Source organism: Rutilus rutilus, assembly GCF_951802725.1.
Source record: "Rutilus rutilus genome assembly, chromosome: 8".
Lineage (NCBI taxonomy): Eukaryota > Metazoa > Chordata > Actinopteri > Cypriniformes > Leuciscidae > Rutilus > Rutilus rutilus.
Window position 1 is genome coordinate 17,685,799 of NC_140222.1, and position 24,193 is coordinate 17,709,991.

Below are 24,193 nucleotides of genomic sequence, written 5' to 3' on the forward strand. Positions count from 1 at the left end.
AATATGCAATATGTGTTTCAAAAAATTCCTGAATTTTAAAAACTCATTGCTCACATATCATTTTGAACAGTTGAAGCTCTTAGACACTGTAGACATCAAGAATCAGCATATGAATCTCAACAACGGTGACATGCATCCTGCAGCAATGCATTCTGGGAGCCATAGATGAGTTTTGTATGATGCACCCAGAATGCATTGCAGCATGAAGCATGTCACCGCTGTTGTTGATTCTTGACATCTGTGTGTCTTAATGTCAAAGGAGTTTATGACCCTAAAAAGGATGTGAGAATTTTTTTTAACAAATTATTTCTTATTCGTTATCTGTCCATAACAAAAACAAACATACCGGTAATCCTTAGATTTTAGATACACTATAAGTGATTTTGTTTCATTTATTTGTCAGGAAGGCTGTATGATCTTTATTTACTGAATAATTCATTGTTTATAAAACAAGAAAAATTATCTCAGTTAGATCTGTTCGGTAACATTACCATCAGTGTTAAATATGAGTTTAATCTCTGAGAAACTGTTTCTGTTTGTTCTGCAGGAGTGATTGGTGCTGAAACAGATGAAGTGAAGGAGATTCTGTCACTCTAAACCTTCATCCTGAAATTACTGTATTCATAGATAGAGACATTTGCCTCCGAATTAAAAATTAAGGAAGACGGAAAAGTTGTGTAAAGCAATAATCTCCATTAACGCGCTCTTTTAACACAGATATTTAAAAGGACAGGATGGATTTCTTCAGGTGAGTGAAATTCTTTATTGTCATTCCAACCCTGTATCACATGAAATACGTTCTGAGGAAACTATTTTGCAAATCGCAATTACGTTACATGCCAACATATAAGCAGTGCTATTACGTTGGTCCTTAACCTAATATAAGCAGTGCTATTACGTTGGCCCTTAACCTAAAATAGCCAATCTATTGCAGTGCTATTACGTTTGTCCTGAACATAATACATCCAAAGCAGGTTTCTTTTCACACGTAGCAGCTAATGCTGTTCATTTTGTTTTAATTATTTACTCCCTTTTTTCTCATTGGGCTACAAAATATTATCTATGCCAGGGCGAGTCAAATGGCAGCACACAGATAATTTTTATCTGGCCCTCCAACTGGTTTTTGATGTTTAAAACCCCTCGCAATCTGATATCAAAGTCCCCGCAAAGGTTTAGCGCGTTCAGCGGTGAGTTTAACAACGCACGTGATCATTCAGCGGTGAGTTTAACAACGCACGTGATCTCACGGCAGTTCGTGATATGGTCACGTAATTTAATCTATTGATTTGTGCCACGGACACGTTTATTTCGTTATTTTCGTAATACCAGCACGTTTTTTAAACTAATGTATTTTCAATGGGAAGCGTCTTTCGTGATAATAACAGCACGATTCTTTCTGCCTGGCTGTCGGCTGCAGCAGAGAAGCTGTTTAATCAACATTTATTCACGAGATCTTATGTATTTTTATGTATTTTTTTAATGTTATTATTTCGGTCTTATTGCCAGGGTAGCTGGTTTGCTTTGCTGTTTATTGATTTTCTAAAATTATATTTTATCAGTAGGAAATCGCGCTGAAGAAGTCTCGTTCCGAACACATCGCGATATTTGGCATCAGTTCACGTGTGTCAGATGTTGGTAAGTAAATACCTAAATACGCTATCCTAATGTGTGATATCATGTCTTTTCTGTTTGTCGATGTTAATCTGCCATTATATCTGCCATCTCCACGGAGACTTTGCGTTTCATTGCTTTCTAATTCAAAACAGGGTGATTAACACTACCTGTCACGTGACGTGCTATAGGCCTAGATATTCATATCAGATTAAAAATAGTACAATTAGTTCCAAAGTTGTATTTGTAGTAGAAGCACAGTAAAAACAACACTTACCATGCTTTTACCGCAGTAACATTAGTTTTACTGGGATAAGTGTAGTAAAAAGACAGTAATCACAAAACTTACCATGCTTTTACCACACTATTTGTAGTTTTAATGTGGTACTTATTGTAAATGCACAGTAACCACAACACTTACCATGCTTTTACCACAGTAACCATAGTTTTACTGTGATAGGTGTGGTAAAAGGACAGTAACCACAAAACTTACCATGCTTTAAACCTCAGTAACCTTAGTTTTACTGTGATTGGTTTAGTAAGGACAGTAATCACAAAACTTACCATGCTTTTACCTCAGTATTGATAGTTTTAAAGTGATATTTGTTGTAAATGCATATTAACCACAACACTTGCCATGCTTGTAAGGCTTTATAATGTAACATCCAATATTTGCAAGGTAAATCAGTACTTTTCCCTTTAAATCAGGGATAGGCAACTCCGGTCCTGGAGGGCCACTGTCCTGCAGAGTTTAGCTCCAACCCTAATTAAACACACCTGAACAAGGCAATCAGTGTTTTCAGGATTACTAGATAGATACAGGCAGGTGAGTTTTTATCAGGGCTGAAGCTAAACTCTGCAGGACAGTGGCCCTCCAGGACCGGAGTTGCCTATCCCTGCTTTAAATAATCCTATATATTATACATAATGATATTTTCTTTTCTCTTTTTTCAGCTGAAAAGACCAAAAGGGCCTTTCGGACTCAGTCATTCCATTATTGTTTGAGGAGAAGTAAACGGAGAAGACGGACAGCTGCAAAGGCAAATATTCGCAATGGTATGTATGTGTTGGTTTTAACCCTAAATCAAACATTTTATCAAGCATTTGTTGCAAACATAGTCTGAAAGTCTTAATAATTCACAAGATTTAACAAGTTTTTTCAAATTCATACGATACTCGTACATATTTGTATACTCGTACACAATCCTGCAGCTTTTACTCCTAGTGCTGTCATTGGCTACTGCCTCAATTCCTGTACATATTTATCGCGATATTTGTAAATCAGTTGCGCCACTTCTTGGAAAGTTGTCGGATGTCACACACACTGTCAGAAAGTTTATATTAATTGCAAATTGGTCTCCGTCTGTTTATGTTCCAGTGATACATGATGTCTCTCCACACCTCATAACCTACCTCTGTTTGCAAGAGTGGAAAAGCTTATCTGACTTGTCAAATGACATCAGATACTCGATTATTTATATATAACTGTCCCGTTTGCATGTAAATCATTTTCATGATTATTGCTTGCTATTAAAGACATACTTTTATTCATAGAAATGCCCACATATCAGTGAACTTATTACATAAAAATGCTTTTAACATTTAATTATGCAACACTCTTTACAGAAAACATATCCTACAGTTATAAACTGACTATTTGCAAGTAATGTATTAAAATGACCTTCCTTTCTGTTTTGCAGGATTACTTAGTCCTTTTTTTTTAAAGCTCTACCAATATCAAACTCAACAGCTCTTTTAAGAGCCAACCATTACAAGAGCTACTAGTGAGTCGCAGCGAATCTTGCCGTGATCAGCCCTTCCCAGGTGAAGTTTCTAGAATATTGCAATCAGTATTTACTCATCAAATGTTCTCTCCTGAATCATATGGTAAATTAACTTATTTATAACTGTCTTAATTTGTGTTTCAAGAACAATAGTAATTGCACATAGAGTAAGTCGAGACTATCTTGTTTTACAGCAGAGAAGGAAGACCAGTCCTTATATCAACGCAAGCTAATCGAATAAGTCCTTTGTTTCGGGTGAGGAAGGAACATCTGATGCCCAAAGAAGGCAGAAAAGTGCGCGAGTCCATTGGTATGTCTTGTATTGAAACAATGCTGTAATATGTAGTACATAATTTGATGTTGACAATTTTACATTGTACAGGTTATCACTTGGTTTTTGACCAAGTGAAGCTCTTGAAACAATTGACAGAAGATTATGTAGTCTGGAAAGAAATCAAGCATCACTGGCAAAGGCTCAAAAGAGACCATGCCTTTCTTAAAAATCTTTTAAAATATGTTGCTGTTGATATGGGTAAAACTGTTTTTGTTCAGTACTTAGCTTATTTTGTGCTGCAATATTTTATATATATATATATATATATATGTATATATATTTATATATGTTTATGTGTATATATATATATATATATATATATATATATATGTATATGTGTGTGTGTGTGTGTGTGTGTGTGTATATATATATATATATATATATATGTATATAATACTTCAATGTGTATATTATATAACGTACTGACTGCTGCTTTGTAAATTTATGTAAGGAACAGGCAACTCTGGCCCTTTGCATTCTACTTTTTGAGGTTAGTTAAGAGTTAACCTCCAACCCTAATCGAGCACATCTGAAAATTTTAACCAAAGTCTTCAGGTTTACTTCTAGACAATAGGCAGGAGGGTTTGAGGTCGGAGCTAAATGTGCAGGATAGTGGACGCTGAGGGCCAGAGTAAACCATCACTGCTTTAAATAACGCAGAACATAACATAACTTTATTTGAATGGTTTCTGTCTTTTGTTTTACTTTCAGACCAGGACTGGAGAACGCCTGACAATGGGATGTTGAGACTTCTTCCTCTGGTTGAGAAAAAGCTACTCCACATCAGTGATCACATCTTCTGTTCTTCTGTTCTTCAACTGAACAAACTGTTTAGACGAGGATGAAGAACACTAACACGATAGAGACGTACAGGGAAGAGCAAGAAACCAGTTTAGCTGTGATAATGAATCATTATTTTCCAACACAATATCAAATCTGTTTTCTGTATCATATGTGACTGAATATGATTAACTGGCACTCGTTTTGTGGCTTCAGCAGCTGTGAATGGATTCATATGATGTTAACGTGTTTTTGAAGACACATTTTTATTTATCTTGAATCTCATTTGTCTTTATGCTACTTTATCAACTTTATGCTTTGTTCTCCAATAAAGTGTTGTTTAATAAAGTATGATGACTATTGTGTATTGAAAGTGGTGTTTGGTACAGTAAATAGAAATTTTCTTTTGAGAAATTTTAATTTCTTATTTCTTTAAAAATAACTACATATAATTAATAACTTATAAATAACTAAATATATTTAATTACCATGATTCTTTTACTTGGGACATAAAAATTTAGATCTGGTTAATGATATTTGGGACAACAATGCAACAAAAGTTGCACATACTTGCATGTATGCCAGTTTCCAGTGAAATAAAAGGAAGCTATGTGAATAACAAGAGGCTGCAGTGGGCTATCTTGCTATAAATACTTAAAGCTTAATTGAAGATGATCCATGTTGATCATTCTAGTATACTCTATATAGTATACTCTATATATCACTGATGTCAGGAATATAAGCAGCAATCAGAGGGGGTGAAAAGGAAATGTTGGCACTGTTTTTTTGTTGTTTTACTGAATGGTGCATTATCCTTGTGTAATAGTAATAGTATGTGTAGATCTGTGTAGATTATACTGTCCTTCCACCCCCAGGGCCCCAGCAATGGCCCCCAGAAGAGCAAACAAGTGCACATTTCAAATGGCTGTAACTCAAAGTCTGATTAGTGTATCAAAGAGAAAATCGGCTGGACAACTGCTTATACTATGTTTAATAAATAATGTTGGCCACAGTTTTCAGACATATATGGAAAGCTGGCATAAAGGTTATTTTTAAAGTGCTCACAGTAAAATATCAAATTTCAGCCTGTCCCTCATATATGTCATAAAGGTTTGCACAATGAACAAATTTAGATATCCAGTTGTCCATTAAATATATTATTTATTTAACATTTATTGTTTTATTACTAAACGTTTTAAACTACATTACCCACATATCTCTGTCATTCTATCAGTGGAGCAGGAAGCATTGTTCTGTAGTTCATTGAAATGTGCAGACATGCTTAGGGTTAGGGTTAGGATCTCGGTAAAGGAGTAATTTCTCACAACATAGAGACACTTTATAGTTAGCTTAATGTATAACTAACGTAATAATACCACCAAAACATACTTTGTAACATGAAGCGCCGTTTTATATGGGTTAAACGATTGTCCAATCACAGCGAGTTCTGCGATAAAGTCACAGCCAATAACAAGCCAGCTGAACAGATGCGTCACACTTACATGCCCTGGTTTATGGTAAACGATGACAGATCTCTTCTGGTTCCGGCTGCGGGGATAGATACCTTAAATATTTTATATTTAGGCTGTTAAACATGCATTCCTTCTAATTAAATTATAAAACTCATATTTAAAAACAAAAGACTCCTTTGTGTGGTTACCATCCAAAAACGAGGTCACATGATCAATGACACAAATTTGCTTAGACTGATGCATAAATAAATTTGAAAGAGAAACTTTGTTCAAAGCAATGTCCTACAGCAGGGGTAGTTTTGCAGTATTTTAATTAAAGATAATTACATGTACTAAAGTGCTTCTAACATTTACAGTGTATGTATAGTATATTAAAGGTATATCAATTATATTCAAATAAATGTAACAAAAGCACAATGAATGGACACCATTTTGAAAGCTTATTCCAATATTTAATGTCAAACTGTTTAAAGACAAATGTAGTGCCAAAACTACTGCACAACAGTATAAAAATCAGTTAATTAAAAATATCCAGATACAGGAGCAATCTATTATAGTGACACATACATTAACGTAAAAAAAATTGCTATGATGAAGTTGAATATATTTACAAACCAAGAGATGAGATTCAAGTTTGTTATGTGAACATACATTTGTTTCTTCGCTTTAAATAACAAATAGGCAAAAACATAAGCACAACATTTTACATTCTCAACTTTCATTCTATATCCTTGTGATTATTGGTCACTTTTATTGTAACTATGCAATGAATATGTCCTTTAGCAAAACACCTGATGAACACTGACACTTTTTTGATAAAGGCATTAGGCAGAAATCAAGTACAATTTATGAAGCTGAAAAGAGAAAACAAAATGCTTTAACAATATGGAAAAAGATAAATCACTATTTTCAATATTGGTTCTGCATATATCAAAGAGATCCTGAGGAGGAATGGGACTTCACATGAAGACTTTCAGAAACTGTGACAGAGCAAAGGGTGCACCTCGCTGGACACATCCTACGCATGCCCAAACAACAACACCCAAACACAGTGATGAAGTGGACACCACCAGGAGGATGCAGGAGACAGGGAAGACCAAGGAAGACACGGAGACAGATGTTTCACGAAGACCTGAAGAATGTCAGTGTCCCATGGGAAGATGTGAAGAACCTGGCCACGGATCGAATACATTGGAGGACAGTTGTTGCCCAGCACAGGACTTGATGATGCCGTTGTGAGTTTATAACTGTAGGATATGTTTTCTGTAAAGAGTGTTGCATAATTAAATGTTAAAAGCATTTTTATGTAATAAGTTCACTGATATGTGGGCATTTCTATGAATAAAAGTATGTCTTTAATAGCAAGCAATAATCATGAAAATGATTTACATGCAAACGGGACAGTTATATATAAATAATCGAGTATCTGATGTCATTTGACAAGTCAGATAAGCTTTTCCACTCTTGCAAACAGAGGTAGGTTATGAGGTGTGGAGAGACATCATGTATCACTGGAACATAAACAGACGGAGACCAATTTGCAATTAATATAAACTTTCTGACAGTGTGTGTGACATCCGACAACTTTCCAAGAAGTGGCGCAACTGATTTACAAATATCGCGATAAATATGTACAGGAATTGAGGCAGTAGCCAATGACAGCACTAGGAGTAAAAGCTGCAGGATTGTGTACGAGTATACAAATATGTACGAGTATCGTACGAATTTGACAACTTGTTAAATCTTGTGAATTATTAAAACTTTCAGACTATGTTTGTACTGATTGGGCTATGGGTTTTGTGAGAAAAGTTTTAAGAAACAACAAATGCTTGATAAAATGTTTGATTTAGGGTTAAAACCAACACATACATACCATTGCGAATATTTGCCTTTGCAGCTGTCCGTCTTCTCCGTTTACTTCTCCTCAAACAATAATGGAATGACTGAGTCCGAAAGGCCCTTTTGGTCTTTTCAGCTGAAAAAAGAGAAAAGAAAATATCATTATGTATAATATATAGGATTATTTAAAGGGAAAAGTACTGATTTACCTTGCAAATATTGGATGTTACATTATAAAGCCTTACAAGCATGGCAAGTGTTGTGGTTAATATGCATTTACAACAAATATCACTTTAAAACTATCAATACTGAGGTAAAAGCATGGTAAGTTTTGTGATTACTGTCCTTACTAAACCAATCACAGTAAAACTAAGGTTACTGAGGTTTAAAGCATGGTAAGTTTTGTGGTTACTGTCCTTTTACCACACCTATCACAGTAAAACTATGGTTACTGTGGTAAAAGCATGGTAAGTGTTGTGGTTACTGTGCATTTACAATAAGTACCACATTAAAACTACAAATAGTGTGGTAAAAGCATGGTAAGTTTTGTGATTACTGTCTTTTTACTACACTTATCACAGTAAAACTAATGTTACTGCGGTAAAAGCATGGTAAGTGTTGTTTTTACTGTGCTTCTACTACAAATACAACTTTGGAACTAATTGTACTATTTTTAATCTGATATGAATATCTAGGCCTATAGCACGTCACGTGACAGGCAGTGTTAATCACCCTGTTTTGAATTAGAAAGCAATGAAACGCAAAGTCTCCGTGGAGATGGCAGATATAATGGCAGATTAACATCGACAAACAGAAAAGACATGATATCACACATTAGGATAGCGTATTTAGGTATTTACTTACCAACATCTGACACACGTGAACTGATGCCAAATATCGCGATGTGTTCGGAACGAGACTTCTTCAGCGCGATTTCCTACTGATAAAATATAATTTTAGAAAATCAATAAACAGCAAAGCAAACCAGCTACCCTGGCAATAAGACCGAAATAATAACATTAAAATAAATGTTGATTAAACAGCTTCTCTGCTGCAGCCGACAGCCAGGCAGAAAGAATCGTGCTGTTATTATCACGAAAGACGCTTCCCATTGAAAATACATTAGTTTAAAAAACGTGCTGGTATTACGAAAATAACGAAATAAACGTGTCCGTGGCACAAATCAATAGATTAAATTACGTGACCATATCACGAACTGCCGTGAGATCACGTGCGTTGTTAAACTCACCGCTGAATGATCACGTGCGTTGTTAAACTCACCGCTGAACGCGCTAAACCTTTGCGGGGACTTTGATATCAGATTGCGAGGGGTTTTAAACATCAAAAACCAGTTGGAGGGCCAGATAAAAAATTATCTGTGTGCTGCCATTTGACTCGCCCTGGCGTAGATAATATTTTGTAGCCCAATGAGAAAAAAGGGAGTAAATAATTAAAAAAAAATGAACAGCATTAGCTGCTACGTGTGAAAAGAAACCTGCTTTGGATGTATTATGTTCAGGACAAACGTAATAGCACTGCAATAGATTGGCTATATTAGGTTAAGGGCCAACGTAATAGCACTGCTTATATTAGGTTAAGGACCAACGTAATAGCACTGCTTATATGTTGGCATGTAACGTAATTGCGATTTGCAAAATAGTTTCCTCAGAACGTATTTCATGTGATACAGGGTTGTGTCATTCATACACAAATTGATAGCCTATCATCTTTATATTAATGTTTATTCAAATAACTTACAAATGGCCATAATACTAATTCACAATGGTGAATAATCAAAGGCATAAACACACATTTCTTTAAATCCAAGTACCTACAAGAGTTGAGTAAGTCTAAACAAGCTTTTTTTTAAAGTGCAATAAGGTGGTTTTATCATGCAAATACTTAAGAATGAATACAAAGGCACTTCAGATCACATTTACACATTGACATTCAGATTTGATCACAAAAACATGAGCATAAATATGAACATGAGCATTAACCAAATACTGGTGTGTGGTGTTAAAGGTATAGTTCACACAATAATCAAATTTTGTCATCATTTACAACATCACAGCCTGCTGTTACTTTATCCCTTAAAAGCAACACTATGGAACTTTTTATCTGCGGTCCCCCTACAGGTTGGAAGCGGAATTGTTCATTCGTTAAGAATTTCACTGCCGCAGCTTGTCGTCACACGTCCACTGCACCATTCAGCACCGGCTTTAGAGTGAATGATGTCCACAGACAAGGTAGAGTATGATGATCAGAAACGAAGAAAAACAAAATAATGACTATTGTAACGCTTGCCGTACAGCAAGTCAAATTTGTAGTCTCATTAGAACTACAGAAAAGCGACCCGATCTGGCAATGTTAGTGTGGCTATAGCAGATAAAGGACTGCCAAGCGGAGGCATAAGTGCCTTTCACCCTGTTACGACTTGATGAACCACTGAAATGATTTTGGAAACATTATTTTAAGGTTAAAAATGTTACACAGTGTTGCTTTAAAGACTAGAACATTTTTGGGCCACCTGACACGTCTGTACTTTTCTTTGTTTTTCTAAACCATTATAGCAGTCAGCATCAAGGGTGTTTGGTGTTTTAAGCCCCCAACGGCGCCTTCCAGGCAGCGAGGGGATGGGTAGGTTTAAGGTTGAGGGTAGGGTTAGCTGCCTCTAAGGAGCTATTGGGGGCTTAAAACACCATCGAGCAGCATCAAGTGCCATACAGTATATCATTTTAACCAGAACATATCATTTTATGTTTTTTTTATTTATTTACTGACAATGTAGAAGTGTCCAAAAGAGCTCAGAAAGTAAAGTAAATGGAAACATTGTTATATAATAATAGAACACTGAAGCAATGTGACTTTATATATAGTAGTTTAAACACTTGAAAAAAATACACAAAAAGTCTAAAATATTTTCACAAACTATATAAGTATTATTTAAATTTAGAAACGAAACTCTTGGCTGCGCCTGCGCCAGTTATCTCCATTTGACACAATTCCACTGGGTCATTGTGTAGCGACTCCTTTGAAAACATACATTTCATTTCATATAATTGTTTTTGATTTGTGTTATGCTGTGTCAGAGAGTGCAGTAAACATGTCCAAATAAAGATGCTAATTGGCAGTGCAAAAGACCAAAACCTATGTTTATTGGGTGAGTAGACCAATCTGGGGACGGGGGTGAAACTAAGCATCAATATTTGTTCATATTTGGCTCAGAGAAACAAACCGCACGTGATTCTCTGACAAATCAAAACTTGATGACGCAATCATGTTTACTACTGTGCCTCTTCAACGAATCTCCTTTACAATACTTTTTTAAAACATACAGATTGGATTAGCAGTTCAAAAGTTAAAACATTTAAGAACAATAGTTATTTTACGCCACATGTGACTGTTTCTGACTTTAAGGGTGTCAGATTACATTTACGCATTTGGCAGACACTTTTATCCAAAGCGACTTACATTGCATTCAAGGTACACATTTTACATTTGTCAGTTCTTGCTTTCCCTGGGAATCGAACCCATGACCTTGGCATTGCTAGTGCCAGCACTACTGTTTGAGCTACAGGAAAGCCTATGATTAAATGTAAAATGTGCAGTCCAACTTGTGTCTCATTTCAGTCCTCATAATTAGCAGTTGAATTAACGATGACCCAGCACCATAGACTGTAAAAAAATATGGACGTAGTGTCCGTGACATCACTTATAGGTTTCTGAAGAGCATTTTTAAAGCCTAAAGTAGGCGGAGCCGGCCGTCGCCATCTTGGCCTTGCGTCATTTCCAGATAACAGAAAATGATCAAAGAGGCTGGGAGTGGGGAGGTAATGCTATAACCTTATGCTACTACTGACAGTACCAAGTCTGCGACTGCACAGGGCCTCGCGCTAAAGTGACAGTTGATGATGTAAAGCCAATTAAAAGTTCCTATTTTTGCCCTTCGAAATATTATAATAGTTAAAAGACAAGGCTACAAGTGAGACTGTGTATCGTGATTCTGTTCTATTCTGCTAGTTGAAAATGTATTATGCAAGTAACTTAATATTACTCTGAGAGTGTGTGTGTGACTCTCTTTTTTATAGTCTATGGTCCGTCAGCGCAGCATCGCTCGTCAAGTTCGCAGAGAGCTTATTCAGTCCATTTTAAACTCTTATTTTGGCCGCCTCTCAAATGGGTTAAACCATAGATATATTGCCTATGAAGTTCAAGTAAATGCGCTAGAAATCCGCGCTCATTCAAGGATGTGCATTTATTGCATGGACGGAGAAAGCGCCGACACCTGCAGGATTTCATCTGACGGTACATAAACATATTATAATCTATCTGTTCCGTAAGAGCAGAACGAACGAGCCTTTATTGACGTTTTTAAATCTGAAAACTCCAAAAAGCAACGAAATTGTCAGACATCCATTAGTGCATGTTCACAGAGAAAAACAACTGAAATACAGCGCTGGTTGTTCTCTCGAACGATACTCGACGACAACGACGGAATCCTAAGCCGTGGGCGAAGTGATGGGTGTATTAAATTGTATGAAATAATCCCGAAAAAAAGCACAAAACACTGCATAGATGGCAAGTTCAGCAGCAAACATTTGCTGAGGTAAAATGACGGCTAGTAACAGCAGACAATTGGCTAGCATTGACATCAGCGGCAATCCACCTTTCACTCAAAAGTGGACACACCCTTAATTATGTAGAACTTTAAATGAAGAGTTCAGATGCAAAAGCCTCTAAGTGCCATCTGAAATTTTCCTCTAAAATTAGCATTTTTTCCAAGCTCGTATATTTATGTTCAGTAATTTCACTTTAATGACAATTAATAGGTCATTTTCATTGCCATTGAAGTGAAATAACTGAACATAAACATTCAAGCTTGATAAAAATGACCATTCTAGAAGGAAATTTCAGATGGCACTTAGAGGCTTTTGCATCTGAACTCTTCAAATATTAATCAACTAAACGGATGAGTTATAAAAAAATTCACCCCCCTTACAGTTGTTATGAAGGGCAAAATTAACTGTATAGACCAAGCCACATACAGACACCAGGCTGTAAACACGTTTTTTTCTCCTGTAAAATTTGCCATTTTAACATGGGGCAGATACAGATTTGACTCGCTTTTGACACCAGACTAAAGTTGCCAGTCAACGAATTGCAGTTTAACTCACTTCCATGTTGGTTTCAAGAGAGAGAGACGGGGAGGTTGCCGCTTGCCCAGCGCTGAGGGAGAAAGTTTCTCAATTTTACTGCCTGTCATGATTCCTGTCTGTGTTCCCCTGTCTTTTTCCATGTTTGATAGTTCCCCGTCATGTTTAATGTTTAACTAGTCTCCTCAGGTGTTTTAGATTGGCCACGCCCCCTTGTTATATTGTTTAGCTTGTTTTCCTGTGTATTTAAGCCCTGTGTCTATTTCAGTCTTTATGAGTTCATGATGTTGTATGTTGGTTGTCCTGTTCCCTAGTCTGTGTCAGTCAAGTTGATTTTTAATAAAAGATTTCTGCTGCACGTGGATCCTGTTTTCCTTTGTTTCAACCGCATCGCTACACTGCCACTTTGTCATTGTCATCGAGTATGTGACCCTGGATCACAAAACCAGTCTTATGTTGCACAGGTATAGTTGTGGCAATAGCCAACAAAACATTGTATGGGTCAAAATTATAGATTGTTCTTTTATGCCAAAAATCATTAGGATATTAAGTAAAGATCATGTTCCATGAAGATATTTGGTAAATTTCCCACCTTAAATATATAAAAAAAATATTTTTGTGAATGGATGCAGCACTATTGCCAATAGAAATGGACAACTTTAAAGTCGATTTTCTCAATATTTCTATTTTTCTGTACCCTCAGATTCCAGATTTTCTTGGAAAGATTATGTATTCAGCTTTCAGATGATGTATACATCTCAATTTTTAAAAAAAATACCCATAAGACTGGTTTTGTGGTCCAGGGTCACATATAGTAAGAATATGAGGGGAGTTACAGAGTTAACCAATAAGAGTACATACCTTTCATCATCTAGGAATACAATACATCTAATAACATTTATGGCTAGCTTGCCAGTACATCTGCAGCCAAGAGGACCTTATTCTGTATTATAATAGGGAAAAATAGGAGGCCATTACCCATCCTAACCTAGAGGTCCACATAATGAAGAACAGATGTGTCCCCCAAGCACAAAAGTGAAATGCCTATGGCTAGTGTCTTCTGATCAAACTGGACTCGTGGCCTGCTGCAGATTCACTCCAACAGGAACCTCTCCATTTATCTGTACAATTGCTGAATTATTCAATCGATTTCCTCTAGAATCTGAAATACAAAGACATTAAAAAAGGAAGAGTTGTAGTCAGACTTCAAATCTAATGACAAGAATTTACCATAAAATGACAAAGGACCAAGTTTAGTCTTGTTTGAGCACTTGCTCTTTTTTAACAAATTAACACGATTTGTGAACTCAGTCTTCCGAACTTAAATGAATAATGATCTACATCTCACACCAAGTAACACATGACTTTAATAGACTTGGAATTTAGTGCATATGAACTTCTTGGTCCTTTTTGGAGACTGACACTAAACGGACGAATCTACTTTCATTATTTGGAGAAAAGTAGAAAGAAGATACTTCCACAGAAGAAATAAAGTTACGTTTAGCACAACATAAGAGCAAGTAAATGATGACAAAATGTTTATTTTTCAAAGAAAAGGCTGAAGTCACTTTAACTGATAAAAAAAGTCATATTGGAAGAGTTGATTTACTCACCACTGACAGTAACACTGAATTCCCAGCAAATGTTCTTTCCGCCTCTGCTGCAGATGTTTAGATGATAAACTCCAGTGTCGCTGGTTCTGGTATCTTTGATGGTGAGAGATCCAGTTTGATGGTGCAGCTCCAGTCTGCCTCTGAATCTCACATCAGCACCGTATGAAGTCTTACTGATGTCTCCATTCATTCCGGTTGTGAGAATTTTATCTTCAAATTTCCACTCCACCTTCTCATCACTTTCTACGTTCAGATCAGTGATTAAAACTAAACATTCTCTCGCCATCACTGACACTGTCTTGGGACCGGACTCACCTGGAGAACAAACAGAGAGTTACTTGTACAGACACTGATATTAAACTGTCAGGTTCAACTGATATGTCACTTGATATGGCCTAAATTTACAGTATCTAATAAATATAGTATTATACAACAATATTAAATGAGATGTTATAAAGACATCCTGGTGTTTCCAAAATTATACTGGTGTATTTTTCTGATACCTTTTGTCTATAGAAATACGTTACTATTATTTTACTGCTGTAAAGTGACATCTTTTATGAATGATTTCTGTTCACTGTATGCAGACCTGATTAACTGATAATCAAATTCATTGTAGATCGGTTCGTTCAGTTGTTTTTGCAGAGCTTTTCAGTTTTTAATTTAATTTGGTGCATGGAGGGGACATACATTTAGCATTACCATTTATTTAGCATTTATGTATTGCAATAATAATAATACTAATAAAACTTTCTTTAAAGGAAATGGAAAGACTCACAAGAATTGAAAACCCTGAATTTCCTGTAAGAAGTCCTCTTGCTGCTGATGATCTGTAGATTATAAGGTCCAGATGTGATGTTACTGATGGTCAGAGATCCAGTGTTCTTGTTCAGCTTCAGTTTGTCTCTGAATCTCTCGTCTGCATCAGCATATGTCGTCTCTCCGGTCTCTCCGATCAGTTGAGCAATGAGATTGTCTTGATCTCCAAACATCCACAGGATCAGATCATCTCTCTGTACTTCAGTATCAGGGTTTAAGGTCACAGTTTTTCCCCTAATCCCTACTGTCATCAACGCTGTCACAAAGAACAAGAGAAATACAGAGAAAAAGTGTCCATTAAGTTCCTGTACATGTGAACATCAGAGTTTGACAGTACTTCACAAAGATAATTCAGATAGGGATTTAAAATCAGCTTGAAAATTAAACTTATATATTAACTTTGCTGCCTCAATTACCATTCATCCAGCTGGGGAGACTGTACAATTTAGCTTTATTTACAGAATTCTGCTCTAAATAATAACTGACTGAAATACTCATGGAGGTAAAGCAGCAACAGAACTGTTTATTTGACAATGCAGTTCAGTGGGAGATTTTGAAACTAGAATCTCAGGGTGTGTTCACACATGGAGGGATTTGGTTCAAATTAACCAATCAAATTAAAAAGAAAGACTTGAGAGACTCACCTCTGACAGTAACATTGAATCTTATGATTTTGGTCAATTTACTGATGATGACCCTCAGAGTATAAACTCCTGAGTGTTCAGTTGTGATGTTTCTGATGGTCATTGATCCAGTGTTCTTGAGCTCCAGTCTGTCTCTGAATCTCTCATCAGCAACGTCAGATATGGAGCTCTTTCCAATCCCTTCTTTGATTTCAGCAATGAGAGTGTTTTCATCTCCAAACAGCCACAGCAACTCCATATTTTCATACCAATTTCTCCGTATTTCAGCATCAGTCTTCAGAGTGACAGACTCTCCCTCCTTGGCTGACACTTTCCTCACTTTATATCATTGTGGCAAATAGAAACAAAGAAATGAGGAGATTATGCGACACGTGAGTCAGTAAAGCTTCATTGAGGATGTGTGTGTGTGTACTGGTAGAACAAACTACAAAAATATATATTTTTTTAACAAATACAACATATACTGATGAGCCAAACCATATGACAAGTCACTGGTGAAGCAAATATCTTTGATCATCTCCTAACAAGGCCACATATTAAGGTCTGGGTAGATTAGATGGTAAGCAAACAATCAGTTCTCATAAAGTGTTGATGCATGAGAAACGGGCAGCAATAAAGATCTGAGCGACTTTGACAAAGGCCTTATTGTTACGGCAAGGCGACTGGGTCAGAGTATTTCTGAAACGGCAATAAACGAGTGTGTGTTCTTACGGTCAGCAGTGTTGAGAATTTTCCAAGAGGGACCAAGGAGGGACAAACCATAAACTGGCGACAGTTGTGCATCAGGGGATCATACCACTTGAGCCTCTGGTGAATAAAGAGCAGTAGCCTGACTGCTATGTTCAAAGCAAACTTGAGAAAAAGAAAGCATTAAGGCATGGTTTAACTGCACTATAGGCTGAGTCCTAGTTTACCTTACATGTGTACTTTGTAATTTTATTTTGTATCGCCTCTTTTGATCCCATAGAAAGGCCTGTTGAAGGGGCTATTTGTGTGACAAAGTAATTTTTTCACTCTTTTATTGATGGACAGTGGTACATTGTGTGAGAAATTATTTGCTCCAAGTGAGAATGATTGTGTGAAATTGAACACTACAGTATATGCCAAAGTTGTTTTCAATTAAAAAAAAACATTTGCAGAAAGCAAGCCGATCCACTTTTCCATGTTGATAAAAGCATTAAAATGAGAAGGAAAAAAAATGAGACAAAAATAAATCAAGGGACATTTAAAATAGATAACAATGTGTGATTAATTGCGAGCTAGCTATGACATTAATGCGATTAATCACGATTAAATATTTGAATCATTTGACAGGACAGGTTATTAGTTAGAACTGTTATACATAGGAAGTAGACAGTAATGAAAAGTTATTAGTGTTTGCGGTGTGGTTGATGTCCAGTGTTGCTAGCTGAGCAGAAATACACAATCATGTTTCTCCTGGTCCCCTCAAAGTCACATTGGATTTTCTCATCAGCGTAAAGATTAAGAGATCCATCTATCAGTTTTCCATGTTAGTATCTGGAGTAAATATATAGGTTATAATCTGTTTACACAACTTTTTTTTTTTAAATGGCGGGTACTAGTGTTTCGCGTGCGTTCGGCTAATCAGTGTTAGCCGTATCAGTGTCACTGATAGTTCCAATAGTGCTGGTTTAGACCCTACTCTTTTGGTGGAACAAATTTAGCTCCAACTTCAGAGTTCCTAGAACTAAAATCGCTCCTATTTCCTGCGGTGCGAACGTAACGTCGACGTGACGACGTAATTGGGATCCCATGGAAAACGCCTCGGTTGCTGCCACATCCAGCGCCCTACGCAAGACTCTCAGACCCCCAACTGCTGGGGCGGAAGACCTGCGTAGAGGGAGTTCAACTGCTGTTCCATTATACCCCACACAGCGGAACTCTTGGATAACACTGAAAAAAGCGTGCCTTTCCGAGGAAAGGACGCTGCGGAGCCACATCCTGCCCGAAGGGAGGTAACATGTTGAGAGAGTACACACATGGACTGGCCGAAGGGGCAGTGCAACATATGGAATGTCACTGGGGTGGCTCCACCCGAAGGGGGAGACACACCGGACAGTGACGGCAGAGCAGACTCTGCCAAGGGAAGACACGGGCTCACCGCAGGGAGCTGGTCGTGGAAGAATACACATAAGGGATCGCCGCAGGGATCGCACATATGGAACCCAGCCTAGCACAAGTTACACAAGCATACGAGCACTAGGCCTGGCGTCGGACGCTCCGCAACGTCCGACTGCCGAAGGGGTGCGGAGGAACTCACAGGGTTCGCCAATAGGGAACTCGACTGGAGTAAAAAGCGCACATATCCGTTCCTAGGAAGGGAGTGGCGCAGCAAGCCGACACTAGAGCGGGAACCTCGGTGTTACCGGCTAGTAGAAGCGAGCACACAGGAAGAAACCGGCTCAACACGTAAGCTATAAAATCTAGCGAACGTGTTAGGTGTCGCCCAGCCCGCAGCTCTACAGATGTCTGTCAGCGAGGCGCAGTGTGCCAGCGCCCAGGAAGAAGCGACACCCCTAGTGGAGTGGGCTTTCAACCCAGGCGGGCAGGGCACGCCTTGGGCTTCGTAAGCCAATGCGATGGCATCCACTATCCAGTGGGCCATCCTCCGCTTGGAGACAGCCTTCCCTTTCTGCTAGCCTCCGTAACAGACGAAGAGCTGATCTGAGGTCCTGAGGCTTTGCGTTCTGTCCACGTACAGACGCAGAGCGCGAACGGGACAGAGAAAAGCCAGGGCTGGGTCTGCCTCCTCCGAAGGCAGCGCTTGCAGGTTCACTACCTGGTCCCGGAAGGGAGTGGTAGGAACCTTGGGCACGTATCCGGGCCGGGGTCTCAGGATCACGTGAGAGTTATCCGGGCCGAATTCTAGGCACGATTCGTCGACCAAAAATGCATGCAGGTCCCCTACCCTCTTGATAGAGGCCAACGCAACCAGGAGAACTGTCTTACAGGACAGGATTTTTAACTCAGCAGATTGCAGAGGCTCAAAGGGTGGTCTCTGAAGTGCCGAAAGGACCAGAGACAAATCCCAAGAGGGTATAGAGAGTGGGCGAGGAGGATTCAGTCTCCTTGCTCCCCTCAGGAACCTGACGATCAGATCATGCTTCCCCAAAGACTTACCATCAACAGCATCGTGATGTGCAGCAATAACGGCAACATACACTTTAAGGGTGGAGGGAGACAGCCTTCGCTCCAGCCCTTCTTGCAGGAAGGAAAGCACGGCTCTGATCGAGCAAGATCGGGGGTTCTCCTCGTGAGAGGAGCACCAGACAACGAACAGGTTCCACTTCAATGCATAGAGGCGCCTCGTAGAGGGGGCTCCAGCGGAAGTGATGGTGTCAGCTACCGCAGGGGGTAGGTCACTTAGAACCTCCGCGTCCCGTCCAGGGACCAGACATGGAGTTTCCAGAGGTCTGGACGCGGGTGCCATAGGGTGCCCCTTCTCTGAGAGAGCAGATCCTCTCTCAGAGGGATGGGCCAGGGAGGGGCTGTCGCGAGGAGCACTAGTTCCGGGAACCAGGTCCGGTTGGGCCAATACGGCGCAACTAACAAGACCTGCTCCTCGTCCTCCCTGAGTTTGCACAAGGTCTGTGCAAGAAGGCTCACTGGGGGAAATGCATACTTGCGTAGGCCCCGGGGCCAGCTGTGTGCCAGAGCATCTGAGCCGAGGGTCCCCTCGGTCAGGGAATAGAACAACTGGCAGTGAGACGTGTCCGGGGCGGCAAACAGATCTACCTGTGCGGTCCCGAAGCACCTGAAAATCAGCTGGACCACCTGGGGATAGAGTCGCCATTCTCCCGGTAGCACCTGCTGCCGTGAGAGCTCGTCGGCTGCACGGTTGAGCAGGCCCGGAAAGAAAACGCCACGAAGCGACCTCAGATGCTTCTGACTCCAGAGGAGGAGATGGCGGGCGAGTTGTGACATGCGGCGGGAGCGTAGACCACCCTGGCGGTTGATGTACGCCACGGTCGCAGTGCTGTCCGAACGGACCAGTACGTGTTTGCTTAGCAGCAATGTTTTGAAGCGGCTCAGTGCAAGAAGTACTGCTAACAACTCGAGGCAGTTGATGTGCCAATGCAGTTGAGGTGTCCACAGACCTGAAGCTGCATGCCCGTTGTATGTGGCCCCCCAGCCGCTGGCAGAGGCATCCGTGGAGACCACAGAGTGCCTGGACACTTGTTCCAGGGGAACACCTGCCCGCAGGAACGGGGGGTCTGACCACAAGCGGAGAGTTTGGCGACAGTGCGGAGTCACTTGAACCCGGCACGAGCCGCTCTGCCACGCCCATCTCGGGACTCGATCGTGGAGCCAGTGTTGGAGCGGTCTCATATGAAGCAATCCGAGCGGCGTAACCGCGGCTGCAGATGCCATATGCCCCAGGAGCCTCTGAAAAAGTTTCAGTGGTGCCGCTGTTCTGCGTTTGAGTGTGCTCACGCAGTTCAACACTGACTGGACACAGGCCTCGGTGAGGCGTGCTGTCATGTTGATCGAGTCCAACTCCATACCGAGAAAAGAGATCCTCTGCCCGGGGGTGAGTTTGCTCTTCTCCCAGTTGACCCGAAGCCCTAGGTGGCTGAGGTGACTGAGCACCATGTCCCTGTGTTCGCACAACTGCTCTCTCGACTGGGCCAGAATAAGCCAGTCGTCGAGATAGTTGAGGATGCGAACCCCACGCTCGCACATGGGAGCAATGGCCGCCTCTGCGACTTTCGTGAAGACGCGGGGCGATAGGGCCAGCCCGAAGGGTAAGACCTTGTACTGATATGCCCGTCCCTCGAACGCAAAGCGAAGAAACGGTCTGTGTCGAGGGAGAATCGAGACATGAAAGTACGCGTCCTTCAGGTCGATCGCTGCAAACCAATCTTGGGGACGGATGCATTTGAAAATGCGTTTCTGCGTAAGCATCTTGAACGGTAGCCTGTGTAGGGACCGGTTCAGGACGTGCAGGTCCAAGATTGGTCGTAACCCACCACCTTTCTTGGGTACAATGAAGTACGGGCTGTAGAAGCCGGTCTTCATATCGGCTGGAGGGACCGGCTCGATCGCCTCCTTCGCCAGTAGGACTGCGATCTCTGCCCTGAGCACAGGGGCACTGTCCGCCAGAACACGGGTGAACAGAATGCCCTTGAAAGCAGGGGGGCGCCGGGCGAACTGAATCGCATAGCCGAGTCTGACGGTACGGATGAGCCAGCGAGACGGGCTGGGAAGCGTTGACCAGGCTCCCAGAGACCAAGCAAGCAGGACCAACGGCACCACAGACGTACCCGGGGTGGGGCAGCGCGGCGGAATGCAGGGACCCGACACGGACGGCACAGCGGCCCGAAGTGGAAGAGCAGAGTGAGTGTGCGGAGGCGTCAGCATCCAGAAACGCACAAGCGGAATGACATCTTGAAAAAGACGCAGGGTCACGCTTGTGTTGCTCTTTTAGTTGAAAATAAAAAAGGATTTGAAAAACTCTCTTTCTGTTGAGGCACCCAGGGGTAGCCGCAGTGTGAATGCACACACAGGGGAAACGCCCACCGAACCGACACACACACACACACAGACACAAACACAGTGCTGTGAAAACAGCAGTTGAGAGCTGCAATGCTCGCGGCCACCACTGACGGCCACCGTCACACCAACACAGCAACAGAGAGATGATCCTCTTTTGAAGTCTTCAAACAGCTGATTCTGATAGACAAAAGTCTCATAGAAGCTCGGCTCCGAAGTGAAAGACAATGTGTGCGTGCGCCCGCTTCCTGTTTATACCCGCGGGGCGGGGGCGCGTGACGCGATTCAAGCACGCCAACGTTCATTGGCTCGTTCTGTAGACACTCGAAGTTGATAGGGCTCCCTGAAGTGACCCCAATTACGTCGTTACGTCGAACGTGAGCGACTGAAAGGGAACCGGGAATTTCCTCCAATAGTTCTAGGAACTATGAAAAGATTCATCTGGTGCGAAAGCCCCTTATTATGACCCCTGTCCACCGTCAAAAGCACTTACATTGGGCGTGTGAAAGTCGGAACTGGGCCCGGAACTGGTCAGAGCTTTTTTGGCAACACATGGAGGGCCAGCATTTCAGAAAGATGATCATAATGTTTTGGCTCATTATTTATGATTAATGGGCCAGTAATTTCCTGTACTGCATCAGTTCATCATTTTGTACACCATAGCATTTAATAAATTGAGGAAAATACAAAAGGAAAGACATTACAGTAACTCAATGTGCACTTTAACTATTAAAATTCAGTTTTGTTCATTTCAATGAATCACACAAAGATAAATAAACTAAAACAACTACTCACAATTTATGGCAACTTTGAATCTCTTGTTTGTGGTTCCTCTTTTGCTGCTGATCTGTAGCTTGTAAAGTCCAGAGTGTTCAGTTCTCGTGCTGTTGATGGTCAGAGATCCAGTCCTCTTGTCCAGCGTCAGTCTGTCTCTGAATCTCCCATTAGTACCTTCATGTGTTTCTCTGGTCTTTTCAGTCATTTGAGCAATGAGATTGTCTTCATCTCCAAACATCCACACTATCAGATCGTCTTTCTGTATTTCAGTATCAGGGTGAAATAAAGTGACCGGTTCTCCCTCCACCACTGATATACATGCAACTTAAAATTTGTGATACAAAGAGAAAAATACACAGAAAATGTTTCTATTAGATCAGGTTTGCCAAGTGTAACCAGCTAGTTTATTTTAAGTCAAACATAGTACAGAAAAATATATGCTCGAAAACATTTGAGAGCGTGTGCACATGACAGGAAGTAAGTGTGAAAGACTCTCCTCTCATGTCTTAACCCCTTAAGTGTCACCCCCCTTTTTTCGTATAGACATGAAAATCATTATCAAAACTTAAATGGTTGTAATTCAAGAATGCTTTGGAATATAGACATAAGGTTGGTCTTGTTTTAAAGAAGACATTTGCCAGATTACTGTAGAAGTGAAATGAAATTATGAAAGTGAAACAGAAAAAAAGTTATATTAGTTTGAGTTTATGAAAATATACAATGTAAAATTCTATATTATATATAAAATATATATATTACAAAAAATGTTTTACTCTAAAACTGCAAGAAAATTAAAGCCAAAAATCTAAACAAGTTGTATTTCAAATTTTAGGTTGATATATCAAAAATAAGCTTTCAAGAAAATTTTATTTGGGCGTAGTACCAAACTTTTTCACTAGATGGACAGCCAGTTTCCTTACTGCCCATGTAAGGGCGTCACCATTTTTTTATATGTTTTGAATGATCTGAACCATGTATTTCCATAATTTCATACAATTCATGAAGTATAGATCCTATTTAGAAATCACATATGTGTGTTATAGCTCGCTGCTGCGTGCTGCATCACGAATCGATAATCCATAATATTTTTATTATATATTCAAAACATTTTCAGACCTTTTTTTCTCATAAAATGTAATTGGTGTTATCTTTTGAACTCTTGGCATGAAAACAAACTGAGGTTTCTACCAATCTTTCATGATTTTTCATGTTTATTTCTATTTCAAAATAAAGATCTAAACATGCCTAATGAATATGAAATATTCTTGTTGCAAATTGATAAATTACTGCTCCTCTCAAATTTATTAAAAAAAAAAACAGCCACCAAAATATGAAAACTATAGATTCTAAGCTTTCAAATGATATAACTCACATGACCAGAAATCATGAGATGCCGAGGAAAACATTCCACTTAGAGCCCTGCATTTCAGCCCGTGCCCGACGGGCCCCGACTTATTTACGCCCATAGGGCCGGGCTTCGGGCCAATTTAAAGAATAAATAAAGACAATAAAAAATTTATATATTTCTGTAATAAAAGGTTATAATGGTGGGTATAATGTTTTTTTTTTCACATGAATTTTCTGTGAAAATCCTTCCAAACACTATCATCGCAATTTCTTCCTGCATATCGTCCGCCATGCTTATTCTGAAGTCTCGCGAGATATTGCGAGATTTCCTGTGCTCACAGTGGAGACTCTGGTTGAAAATCTGTTTGTGTGTGGTGTGCTTTATCACATCATGGCACACCACACATTATAGGAGCAAAACACTTAAATCTAGGATTTTTTGTCCTCATGTGGTCTATCAAATTTTGAAAATCTTAAAAGATTAAAAAAAATCTTTTGGTGTG

At 39.8% G+C, this 24,193-nt stretch overlaps 2 protein-coding genes and 1 long non-coding RNA gene across 6 annotated transcripts in view; 2 read left to right on the forward strand and 1 right to left on the reverse strand.

Moving 5' to 3' along the window:
* LOC311295887 (uncharacterized protein) overlaps positions 1-24,193 on the forward strand; it is a 515,693-nt gene that overhangs the window by 410,234 nt on the left and 81,266 nt on the right. The window lies entirely within an intron of this gene.
* Positions 1,552-4,846, forward strand: LOC311295929. Of its 2 annotated transcripts, none has more exons than XR_014628424.1 (5): positions 1,552-1,635; positions 2,566-2,667; positions 3,312-3,435; positions 3,590-3,705; positions 4,441-4,846. It is a non-coding gene; the product is annotated as an uncharacterized lncRNA (long non-coding RNA). The 2 variants fall into 2 exon arrangements; XR_014628425.1 differs by having other exon boundaries at positions 3,593-3,705.
* LOC311295881 (uncharacterized protein) overlaps positions 6,432-24,193 on the reverse strand; it is an 81,885-nt gene continuing 64,123 nt past the window's right edge. For 2 of the 3 annotated variants that reach the window (XR_014628414.1, XR_014628415.1), the window contains 8 exons: positions 22,362-22,667; positions 16,053-16,370; positions 15,368-15,664; positions 14,590-14,904; positions 13,965-14,138; positions 8,685-8,760; positions 7,855-7,956; positions 6,432-7,244 (listed from right to left, as the gene is read on the reverse strand). Coding sequence is in view for 1 of the 3 variants with exons in the window: in XM_084417424.1 (XP_084273550.1) it covers positions 14,041-14,138; positions 14,590-14,904; positions 15,368-15,664; positions 16,053-16,370; positions 22,362-22,667 (1,334 nt within the window). In the remaining 2 variants the exon portion in view is untranslated. Of the gene's footprint in view, positions 7,245-7,854; positions 7,957-8,684; positions 8,761-12,752; positions 14,139-14,589; positions 14,905-15,367; positions 15,665-16,052; positions 16,371-22,361; positions 22,668-24,193 lie in introns of those variants that run through there. The other variant, XM_084417424.1, reaches the window with a different exon arrangement.